The sequence below is a fragment of the Mirounga leonina genome, unplaced genomic scaffold, assembly GCF_011800145.1.
Source record: "Mirounga leonina isolate KUSES-001 unplaced genomic scaffold, KU_Mleo_1.0 Mir_104, whole genome shotgun sequence".
NCBI lineage: Eukaryota > Metazoa > Chordata > Mammalia > Carnivora > Phocidae > Mirounga > Mirounga leonina.
The window spans coordinates 16,987,605-16,999,701 of NW_023270231.1; the positions used below are offsets into that span (position 1 = coordinate 16,987,605).

General features: G+C 40.6%; 1 protein-coding gene across 1 annotated transcript in view; it reads left to right on the forward strand.

The window, feature by feature from the left end:
- The window catches only part of ATP6V0E1 (ATPase H+ transporting V0 subunit e1), a 31,519-nt gene extending 19,737 nt beyond the window's left edge, over positions 1 to 11,782 (forward strand). The window contains exons 3-4 of the mRNA XM_035014450.1: positions 3,309 to 3,438; positions 11,300 to 11,782. Of these exons, the coding sequence (XP_034870341.1) occupies positions 3,309 to 3,402 (94 nt within the window). The 3' untranslated portion in view covers positions 3,403 to 3,438; positions 11,300 to 11,782. The remainder of the gene's footprint in view (positions 1 to 3,308; positions 3,439 to 11,299) is intronic.
- The last annotated feature ends 315 nt before the right edge of the window (positions 11,783 to 12,097 follow it).

Consider the following 12,097-nt stretch of genomic DNA (forward strand, 5'->3'; position numbering starts at 1 on the left):
TCTGGGTTCCTCTTTTTTTTTTTTTTTTTAAGGATTTATTTATTTATTTATTTGACAGAGAGAGAGAGACACAGTGAGAGAGGGAACACAAGCAGGGGAGCAGCAGGCAGAGGGAGAAGCAGGATTCCCGCGGAGCAGGGAGCCCGACGTGGGGCTCGATCCCAGGATCCTGGATCATGACCTGAGCTGAAGGCAGACGCCCAATGACTGAGCCACCCAGGCGCCTCTTCTTCGTTCCTCTTACAACTTTATTTATCACTGATTCACTGTGGGATATTAAGCTCTCTAGCACTTAGTTTCTTCCTCATTAAAATGAGGAACAGGGACTTGACCTCTGGTCCATTCCAGCCCTGCAGTTCTCTGAAATACGTTACCACACCGTAGCTGCCTCAGTAGTTCGAATAATTTCAGATGGTTGGTTATTAGGCTGGCCTTCAGGTTATGGAGACATGTGAAACAGTTTGGGCAAGTGTGAAGGGTACACTTAGTTCTCTTTTCTTGGACACATGAAGTAATAGATTCATTGGAATATGATCTCTTCCTCCACCCACTTCCATCAATTCAGAGTAGATTTTTTTCTCCTTCCAGTTTTCCACCGTGTTTATCAGCTTTAAAGGGAAATTTTAAGTCAGGCGGTAGTCAGAAGGGCAGGCACAGAGCTCAGCTGGTTAGAGGGGAAAAATTCCTCCATGAAATTTCAAGTGAACTGACCTGGGCTTTTTCCCAAGGAATTTTCTTGAACTGTAGTTTGTTGGTTTGGTTTGGTTTGTTTTTAAGTGAGATGTTTTGCTTGATTGGAAACATTAAGAGTAGTATGTAAAATTAAATTTTAGAAAGTTTCTGGATCCTGATCTGAACAAACAAAGTGGACTTTGTTCTTGATTTAGGATATTTTTTTCTTTACCTCAGGTAACAAAGGCTTATGATGGACTTCATCAACAATCAGCAGATGGATTCTTTGTTTCCTTAACTCCCAGACAGATTAGGTTTAGTTAAATGGATGCCTTCTGAAATGTTGTCCATTAAAAAATATTTCAGAAGATAACTTTTACAGGGGAACGTTAGTCTAACCTGATTTCTGGTTCAGAAGCTACTACCACCTACTTAGTATTTATGACCACAGGCAAACCATTTAACCTCTCTCTGCCTCGGTTTCCTTCACTGTATTGTGGGAAAATTAAAGATTATATGTGAAGTATAGCATCTGTATTTTTTAAAGCTCCCTGAGTGATTATAATGTGCAGCCAGGATTGAGAAGCACTGCTATACATCATACAAAGTGCTGGGAGATGGTGCTTTTATTTCATTCTGTACATTTTTTGATGAAAAAAAAAAAGATCAGTTTAGGTTCTAGCATATTTTTTATCTAGTACTTCTAAGCATTGGCCAGTTATTTCAGTCTCTTACAAAAGGACGAACGACTGTTTTTACAGTCAGCCTCTATTGCCTGCTGGGATTGGGGAAGTCCTGGGTCTGTGTGGAATTTTCCATGACTCTTCGCTGCGCACCATTAGCGCTCACTGCAGTCACAGAGCTTTTCAGTGTGTCTGCCTGTGCTGTCCTCTTTCTTTGTTTCACAGTGACAGATAGATGTGATCTCAACTACAAGTCTTGGTATTTTGTTTGTGTTTAATATTCTTGTTCTAAGGACAGATCAGAGCATCTCATCCGAATTAGCTTTTTGTTTATAAAGTGAGTCAGCCTAGGGTATCTGTTTTGGCCTGATTTCCTCAGGTATCGTGTTTCCTGTCACAAAACCACCTTCTGTGGGGTGGGGCGGGAGGGCGGGTTCATTTGTTTCTGTAGGTGCGAGCTTTGGGGCTTCGGGTGCAGTGCTGGCAGATTCTTCAGCGGTCCGGTCATTGGTGATCAGAATTGGCTTTTTGATCCTTTGACTGGAAGAGTTCTAAAAATGACAGCAACTCAAAGAAAAGAGATGTAACCGGTTAACAGCTTGGTTGGGTTTGGCTGGTTCCCCTCTTATAGGGGAATTTAAAGTGCTAAAATTTTAGAAGGAGACTCCTGTAGCAATATCTCTCCTTTTCCTTGGAAAGCAGTTCCCTCTATTACGTGCAGAGAAGATAGCTGCATCAGATTATATTACTAAAATCTCCTCTCCCAGATCAGTCGCTGGAGGCTGGGACCTCCCTGCAAAATGAGTCTCTGATCACTTCATACATATTATGAAAGACAGTGTGTGTTCTGCTTCATTCTGGTCTCTGCTCAAATGTTACCTCCTTGGAGAAGCCCTCCCTGACTACCTCCATCATTCTCTATTCCTCCATCCTACTTTATTTCCTTTCTGACATTATGTTATGTAAGCTTTGTGAAGATAGTGACGCTTCATTTTCTCCTTTCTTTTCCTGGGGCCTGGAACCTAGTAGGTGCTCATTAAAAATTTTTTAATAAGTAAAACATAGAATGGTTTGAATGGCCAGATATTTGTGTATTATCTTCCTTTTTGTTCTTTGCTTTGGTTTTAGCTCAGTGATTCTCAAACTTTGCTGGATATACGTTATCACTGTGTCAGACATAAAACCACTTACTCAGAACTTTGCAAGCTGTAGAAGAAAATTTTAAAGGCAATTTTGACTGTGTACTTTTTTCACTTTTAACCTTGAGGTAGTATGTAACACCACTGTACTTCCTCCATAAATAGTCTGTATAGTACAGAGGAATACGTTGTTGCTTAGATTCTCAAGTAAGCTGGGGGAATTAAATACCCATTTGGTTCAGCTCCGCTGGGGCCAGAAGATGTGTTACATATTTTAGTGGAGATGGTGATTAGAGAAGGGGAGCTCAAGTGTTACAGCCTAATTGAAAGATGGTGGGCTGAAATTTAATCTTGGCTCTCTCAGTAAAAATGGATGTGTGCTATCATTTGTGGGTCTTAGCATTTAGAGAATGGATAAAGTAACACCCATTCTTCCTGAGCTTGGAAGTTGTGATGATGCTAAATTGAAATTAAGTAAAGATAATTTGAGGTAAAGATCTTATATGAATGGGGGAAATCTTGGATGCTTGGAATTAAGGTAATGAGAGAAAAGACAACTATGGTGAAACCTCACTGCTTTGTCACTATGTATTGAAACAAAGGCAGGGTATGCTTTTTGAAACAGGGTTTATAAGATACGCTACCATCAGCACCATGTGTTTTATGAACTTAAGTGTATGGAAGGTTTGGTCCGAGCAGAATAGATTTAAATTTTACTAAAGCATTCGTTTTCATCCTAGTTGAAAATGGTACTGTTCCAACATGAGTTCACCACTTTCTTTTGTTGCTTTTCCTCCCCCCATCATTCTTTTAGTTGGTTGATTGCAATTCTGGCCCAACTCAACCCTCTCTTTGGACCACAGTTGAAAAATGAAACCATCTGGTACCTCAAGTATCATTGGCCTTAAGGAGGAAGACCTGCTCTCCAGTGCTCCATCATTGAGGTGACTATACCCTCGACCTTTCACATCAGTGTTGTCTGTCACACTGTCAGCTAGAGGTTGCCTTGACTTTTCCTCAGAAAACTACAGCCATTTTAACACTTGGCAAGGGCAGGCTGCTCAAAGTAAACATCTGAAGAGCAGAAATAAATTTGGAACTTAGGCCATTCACTTTACCAAAGGATTTATTCATAAGAGTCTTTTAAATTCTGCTGTTACCCAGCCATTTATTTATTTATTTATTTTAAATTTTTTAAGATTTTATTTATTTATTTATTTATTTGACAGAGAGAGAGAGAGAGAGTTAGTGAGAGCCAGGAACACAGCAAGGGGAGAGGGAGAAGCAGGCTTCCCACTGAGCAGGGAGCCCGATGCGGGGCTCGATCCCAGGACCGTGGGATCATGACCTGAACCAAAGACAGACGCTTAATGACTGAGCCACCCAGGCGCCCCTTACCCGGCCATTTAAATAAAGTTTGCATGCAGTCTTTCAGACACAGGAGCATGACTGTTTATACTGGATATTGTAGGATTCTTAAAGTTGCTGACAGATTTTAAATTAAGGGCATTTCTGAATGCTTTGGATAGAGAGAGACAGGTGCCCTTTGAAAACTGAAGTTAAAATTGTAGGTTTTATTTGGTTCAGAAGATCAGGGAGGTAAGGAGTGGTATAGTGGGAAGATTTATTCACTGGCCGAGAGTCAGAAAACCTGTCATTTAGTTTGTTCCTCTTTTTCCATTATTTTGATAAATGAAAGTCAGCACTCAATGCTTGCCTAGATTCTGGTTCCGCTTTTTTGGCAAGAGTGTTTTTTAGGTGGTACTGTGAACTCATATCAAGAGACACACGATGTCTGACTCTCCTGTCTTTTGTGATGCTATAATGATCAGTGGGTTCAGGTAACAGCACCCTGGTCCGTCCAGTTGCAAAGTTCTCTGCCAGCCTTTTATCTGGGGACTTTATCCATTGATGATCTTAGCCTGAAGTAAACATTTCAGTAGAAAGTGCAAAATGATGATTTTCTAGTTCCATCGTTACATCTGCATTTGATTAGATGAAATGTTTCTATAAGGATGAACTTACCCTCATTCTAGGGTTGTATAGTAACCTTGAAATATAGATCATACAGGAAAAGCAGTATACATATTTAATTCTTTTCTTTTAATTTTCAGGGTAAGATGTTAGTGCCCAAGTTACTTCCAGGGTATCCAGAGAGGTTTTTTCTTTCCTTTTGAATTTTAATTAGTTACATTTATTACCCTTTTAATGTTCAGTTGTTCTTTCTTTGGCCTACGGGAGCCTGTCTAGACTGGCTTCTATGTCCTTTTGATATTAGTCCTTGGTAGTTTCCTTACTTACTGGCAACATCAAGATGCTCCAGACCCCTCTGTGTGTGTTTCCTGTCCCATACTTGGAATCAGCTGTTCCTCAGATTGCTTTCTAAATTTCCCACTGAAAGGATCCCTGGTTCACTAGTCGGTTCTCAAGCCCAGCTGGCTGTGGTTCCTTCAGTGGGAAATGGATTTAAAAGCCAGGATCTGATTGTTAGGTGCATCCATTTCTGCGGGCGTTGTTGCTTCTAAGTCTTTACAGTGGACAGAGCCAGGAAGTAGTTCTAAGAAGAAAAAAATCATGAGTTCGTGTTAGTACCTTTTTTTTTTTTTTTTTTTTTTTTTTAAAGATTTTACGTATTTATTTGACAGAGAGGGAGAGAGCACAAGCAGGGGGGAGAGGTACAGAAGGAGAGGGAAAAGCAGGCTCCCCATTGAGCAGGGAGCCCGATGCGGGGCTCGATCCCAGGACCCTGGGATCATGACCTGAGCCAAAGGCAGATGCTTTAACTGACTGAGCCTCCCAGGCTCCCCTCATGTTAGTACTTTTAATTCAGATTTAACATTACATGGTTTTTACTACTTTGGTTTTATTCTTGAATATCATTCACATATGCTGAAAATCTTGGCTCCTACAGACAATTTAATTACTTATTTTCATTATCCTGCAATATATATAGTTTCAAAGTAACATCAGTTAGCTACTAACTCTAAGTTTATTGAGTGCAGTTTAGGATTTCTTTGCTGCTTTATGTGTCCTTAGAACAAATAAAGAAAAAAATGTCATTTTCTGAGGTCACTTGAAATATTTTCTCTCATCATAACCAATTGATACATAATTAGATTGTTTTATTTTGTGTTCAATTCAAAGTAATTTTTTTATTTGCTACTGTTTTTTGAATATGTAAAACATATTTCCAAAGTAAAAATTATAAACAAGATACATTCAGAGAGGTCTTCCTCTGTTTCATGTTGCCAAGATAAGCAAATACATACATACATATTAATCTGTATATGTATGCATATATACATACATGTGTATATCCCCCACACACAGCTATTACAGAAGAGATTCCATATTATGTATACTATTCTGTACCTTGCTTTTTTTCACTGAACAATATATCCTAGAGATTGCTCTTATCAGTGTATAGAGATCTTCCTCAATTCTTTTTATAGTGATTGATGTACTTTTGGATTGTTTCTAGTCTTTTGCTATTATTGATAAAGGCACAGTATCATCCTAAACATAAGACATTTTATATTTTTGCTGGTGATCTTTGGATTAGAGTCCATGAGAATTGAATCTGGTTTAAAGGTATATATGCTTTTTCTAGCTATTACTCCATTCCCTTCTATAGGGATTATACCATTTTTACATTTCCACCAACAATATACGAGAGTGCCTATTTCCTCACAGCCTGGATTTTTGCCAGTCTGATAGGTAAGTAGTCAGGTGTTTTTTTGTTTTTGTTTTTTTTCTTAGAGTTCTGTCTTTGCCCAAAGGGGAGTGTATATTCATATGTATTGTCTGATTTATAAGATTTTTTTTTTTAACCTGTCTTTTTTTTTCATCAAATTCTCCTGTTTGTTATCCTTCCTTTTAACTCTAGTGGATATTAGGTAAGGATGTTGATTGGGGCAGAGACCTTCAGGCCTCAGTTGGATCTCCTTCCAGCATTGCCTTTCACTTAACTTCTCTGAGCCTCATTTCCTTCCCTTGTAATAAAAGCGAATTGGACCCTGTGGGTCTGGAGAACAGTGAATGTGTGATCTGAAGGTTTCGTTTGTCCACATTTTCAATCTCAAGTTAACCTGACAGACAAATACCTTGTTTGCACTCTGGTCCACAGCACAAACCAGGGCTGCTTGAAGCCCTTATATTAAAGGTGGTTCCTTTACAAGCAGATTCCAGGAAGCAGGAGGACATAATCAGGAGAACCCTAACTAAGAATGTCCTGTCACAAATATTCTATTATGGTAGTGCCATAACTGTAGGTCTTTGGAGTTATCACATGAAGAGATCTAATATCTGCCTAACATGGGAGCAAACAACTCCTGTGACCGGACTTCACTTTTCTTTGTGGTAAATCGAAAGACTGAGCTAAATTCCCTTTTGAACTTTGTGGGATGATAAAGGAGTCCAGAAACCAGATTTAGGCCTGTCTTCATCTGCTAAGGAAAAGTGTTTGATTTTGTGCATGATTAGAGGCCAGATTTTGGGAAGTAGGAGGTGTAAACCAGACATGGTATTCAGCAGAGGAAAATGAGGAATAGTCGTGAAAGCTTTAGAGTAATTTTATATAGATGGAATTGACTTGATTTCAACAGCACAGTTAAATACCTAGCTGATCTTTTGCTACTTTAATCACTTTACTTGCCATGATTTTCTTTCATGTGTTGATGATAGACTGAGTTACAGCACATTATATTTATTGGCTGGGAATCTTCCTGGTACTAATATAAGAACAGCGCTCATTCCATCTCTGCCCCCTGCCAGCCCCGTCTGCCTCTCCTAGATTCCTAAGATGCTTCCGTAACTGTCACATCAAGACGGCTGGGGCGCCTGGGTGGCTCAGTCGTTAGGGTCTGCCTTCGGCTCAGTTCATGATCCCAGAATCCTGGGATCGAGTCCCACATCGGGCTCCCTGCTCTGCGGGAAGCCTGCTTCTCCCTCTCCCACTCCCCCTGCTTGTGTTCCTGCTCTCGCTATGTCTCTCTCTGTCAAAAAAATAAATGAAAAAATTTTTGGAAAAAAAAAAAAGACGGCTGTTTTGTCATGGCCCATTTTCCTACAGCCTTGGGGATGTGATGCTAGTGTGGAATCTCCTTGGAGTGGATTTGGCTTCAGCCCCAGCATCCTTTAAGTTAGTTGGTTTACCACACCATTGTAATCTTTTAGATGAGTTGATATGGCTTACTGTAGTCCTAAAGGGCAGACATTCTATTTTATTAAAGAGTCTGGACAGGAGAGGAATAAAGTGTATTGGTAATTAGGCCTCTGCCCAGGGGGGGCTGTTTTTCTATGCATTCCAAAAATATTTGAGTGCTCATGAGGTGCATGGTACTGAGTGGGGATTTCAGGGAAGGCTTTGGGCTCTGAAGAGGTTTGTGATTTGTTGAGAGGTTGAAATGAAGCCATATTTGTGAAAACTTAAACGGTGCAAGGTGTTTTGTGGTTAAAAAGTGTATCTTTTACTCTGCTCTCTCTGACCGGATATGCTGTTGCCACTTCAGACTGTCATGTCTTCGTTTCAGTTCCTGAGGTTACAGGTTTCACTGTCACTTAGAGTCAGAACCTATCCGATCACTTCTTTCTCCTCTTCCTCGAATCCAGTTGATCCTGTGAATGGCTCTTATGTCTGCTTCTCCTCCCTGTCCCTCCTTTGGGCGCCCTGATTTCTGACCTTGATCATTACGGCTCCAAGACATTACAGGGGCTCTTCATCAGGTCCCTCTGCTCTGTAGTCACTATATCTATGAAACACCACCCTTTTTGTCTTCCTGATACAGCACTTCCTGAAAGAGATTACTGCTTGCCCCAGAAGCTTTCAGTAGTTCTCCATAGGCTACTGCAGGGTTGTTGTTTTTTTTTAAACTTGAAGTCCCTGAGTTTAGTGGATACCTGCCCCTTGGAATGCTCTGTAACATGTGGTAAGCACAGCTTTTGTCAGGGTCGCCAAAGTTCCCATGAGCCACGGAAGGTAAGAATGACTAACCTGCAGATTATGTCCAGCTTCCCAAGTTGGCGGTCAAGGCCTTTCCAGTTGCCTTCAAACCACTTTTGCAGCCTTTCTTCACTGCTTTGCTCTAAGACCTATTGGTTCCAGCCCTGCCATTTCCATGTTCTTGACTTAATGAACTTTGCTTAGCCTTTCCTGTTTCTCACTGCCCTACGACATTCATTAATTTAGGAGGCAGATTAGTAAACACACTATTCTGCAGACATCCTCTCTGCTCTCTTGCCTTCATTCACCCATTCTCTCAATTCTTTCTGATGTTTTCTCTCTGAGTGTCCAGCTTGCAAATCCTTGTACTTTCTTTTCTGGCCACTTGGTCTCAAAGTGATTTCCTTTCTCCCTAGATGTATTTAGCTCTCCAGTTTTTGCCATTCATTTTGTGCATTGCCTTGACTTGTTAAATACACATACCTTTCATTTGCTTGGATATCTCTTGTAGTTAATCTATAATAAACACGTATCTTACACATAATTGTAAAGAAGGAACTGTTTTGTGACTTTATCTAAAACAAAAAAATACAGATAAAAATGAAACCTATTTTTTGATTAAAAAAATATATATTCATTCATCCTCCCTTGAACAGATTTGCTGGTTCTGCCCTTAATATATTTATGTTGTCTTCATTCTCCCATTGTATCTGAAAATAGCTTTAGTGATTTCCTTATTTTATAAAATGAGAACATGGACCCTTTGGTTGAGTTCCTCCCCACCCACCCCCAGATGGCTATTTCATGTCAGAGAGACAATTAGAATATGTGCTTCTTTAATTCACTCCCAGATCAAACCACAAGTCCATGCCATTTAACATAACACTCACTCACATTTATCTGAAACTAGTATCATTGAGCTTACGTGAAAATTACTGTTTCTCTGTGGTTTTCCAAAGGTGTGAAGACTTATTTTTCCCTTTTGTTATTCATGTGTCCAAAAAGGTCTAAACAATGAGGAGGTCTAACCTATGTGCTTCATAAAAAATTAACACACAAAACATCTGTATTCACTGCTTCAGTATTCTCAAGTTAAATTTATCATCTGCTTGGAACTCAGGGCTGTGCAGATGGATTGTTCTGCTGGCCTAAGGAGAAGAGGAAATGATCATTAGATTAAAGGTTTTATGAGGCTGTGAGGCCACAAGAAACCAGTAGCTCTGGTAATTGCCCCTCCCTGGCCCGATGTGGTTATTTTCCTAGTACATTGTAAAAAACAGTCCTCTGATTATATCTTGAGTTGAATGTGTTTTGTTAGCAGTGTCCCTCCTTAGTGGGTCCAGCAGTCTGGTGCTTTCCATATTGAGGGTGACTGGACTGCCCCAGCTGGCTCCAGGAAGACTTACCAGCAGCCTTGTGTTTGTTTCTGGGCATTATGGACCCCAGGCCTTGGGAAACCTATTATTTTACCACACTGCTCTGTGGATTCTCCTGGTTGTGCCCACTGATTGGGAAAACCTCAAAGGCCCATCAGATCTCCTACGTCCTATTTGACCTTCAGTCTTGTCAGATATGCCTGCTTATAAACCATGTCTCTTCCCAGTTTAACTAGCTCCTTGCCCACATGTACCTAACCCTCAACGTTCTGGCAAATTGTGTGTCATAACCAGCTTGTCTTCTTTTTTCTTTTTCTTTTTTTTTTTTAAGATTTTATTTATTTGAGAGAGAGCGAGCGTGCACATGAGCGGTAGGGAAGGGGCAGAGGAAGAAGCAGACTCCCGCTGAGCAGGGAGTCTGATGCGGGGCTCCATCCGAGGACCCTGGGATCATGACCCGAGCCGAAGGCAGACGCTTAACTGACTGAGCCACCCAGGCACCCCTTAACCAGCTTGTTTTCTTTTCTGCCAACTAAGGTTTTGTGTGGAAATTTCCCTTGAAAGCCACTATTTACTTAATTTTTATATTCTCTTCATTGGCTTTTAATTTTGAAAGCAGCATATGTGGCTTTGTTTATATAGTCCTTTATTTTATCTTTTTTAAAGATATATTTATTTATTTATTTGACAGCACAAGCAGGGGGAGCGGCAGGAAGAGGGAGAGGGAGAAGCAGACTCTGCTGAGCAGGGAGCCCGATGCGGAGCTCGGTCCCAGGTCCCTGAGACCATGACTGGAGCTGAAGGCAGACGCTTAACCAACTGAGCCACCCCAGCACCTCTATACAGTTCTTTAAAATAAGCTTTATATAAAGGAGTTTATGCAACCACTGCTATGAGTTTGATGTGTGAAGATTCCTATTTTAAAAGTTTGCTAGCTGAGGGGCGCCTGGGTGGCTCAGTTGGTTAAGCGACTGCCTTCAGCTCAGGTCATGATCCCAGGGTCCTGGGATCGAGCCCCGCATCGGGCTCCCTGCTCAGCGGGAAGCCAGCTTCTCCCTCTCCCATTCCCCCTGCTTGTGTTCCCTCTCTCACTGTCTCTCTGTCAAATAAATAAATAAAATCTTTAAAAAAAAAAAGAAAAGTTTGCTAGCTGTAAGAGGATAGGGGCAAATAGGGATTCTTGAAGTGAACTCATTAGATTCCAGTAGGATTAGTCTGAGTCAACTTCCTGCTTTCCATGACACAGTCAAACTGTTAGTTATGATCCTCAGTTCAGCATTTTCTTCGATAATCGGACCTATTGTCACAGCCCTGCAAAACCTGTCCAAACTGGGACTTTACTTGAGCCCACTTTTCATTCAAGTATTTATTGAGTACACCTATATATTTTTAAATTATTGGCCTGATTGACTTTTCTTGATGTTATTAACCTCTTGTCCACTTAAGGATGGCGTAAGGATCAGTTACTAGAACGGCTTTGTTTTGCAGGTCATGAAGAGAATTCCTCTAGATGCAAAATCAACTCCAAACCCAGACCACCTTCTTTGACTCGCCTCTTTTGGCCGTCAGCTGCCTTAAATATTCACACCACGTTTGAATATCTTATTCTACAATGCAGTATTTTTCCTGTCACCTTTTTTACGTTTTGACGAATTATGTGCCTACTTAACCTAAACTGTGCTGACTCTGTAAAGTGTTTATGCACTCTTCTGAGATAGAAGGTGCTATTCTTCTGAGAAATACGTTGTTCTCTCCTTGGAACCTGTGAATTTGAAGATGACTCCTGCCTGGTCACAAGATGGGAATCAGCAAAGTGTTTAACTGTCACAAGACAGAATCCAGTGGGGCAGTCAGTAGGAGAGCATGTTCAGAGGGGCTGTTGGTCCCAACAGAATTGCACCAAAGTATATTTTCAGGATGACTTTCTTATTTCTGCCATCTGCTGGAATAAATTATTTTTCTCTGTGGAAATCTGGTTTCAGTGTTTATTAAGTTCATTTTTGTAAGCTTTTCCGCCTCTAGATGATGCCTTTAAAAAAAAATGATTTTGTAGTTCAAACTGAGGTTGGAAATATGAACGTGGTCATGTAGTTTGATGTACCTGAAGAGACTGGTGAGTACTTTTCTTAATCATTAGTAATCATTTGGGTGCTTACTGTAGCCAAGGCACTGGAGGAATCAAAGGTGTGGGAATTGAGGTCCCTGTAAGTTCAAGAGCTGATACACAATCTGGTGAGGTAAGGTCGGTCTACATGGAACTGTAATCCGAGGCCGTGTTAGACCATT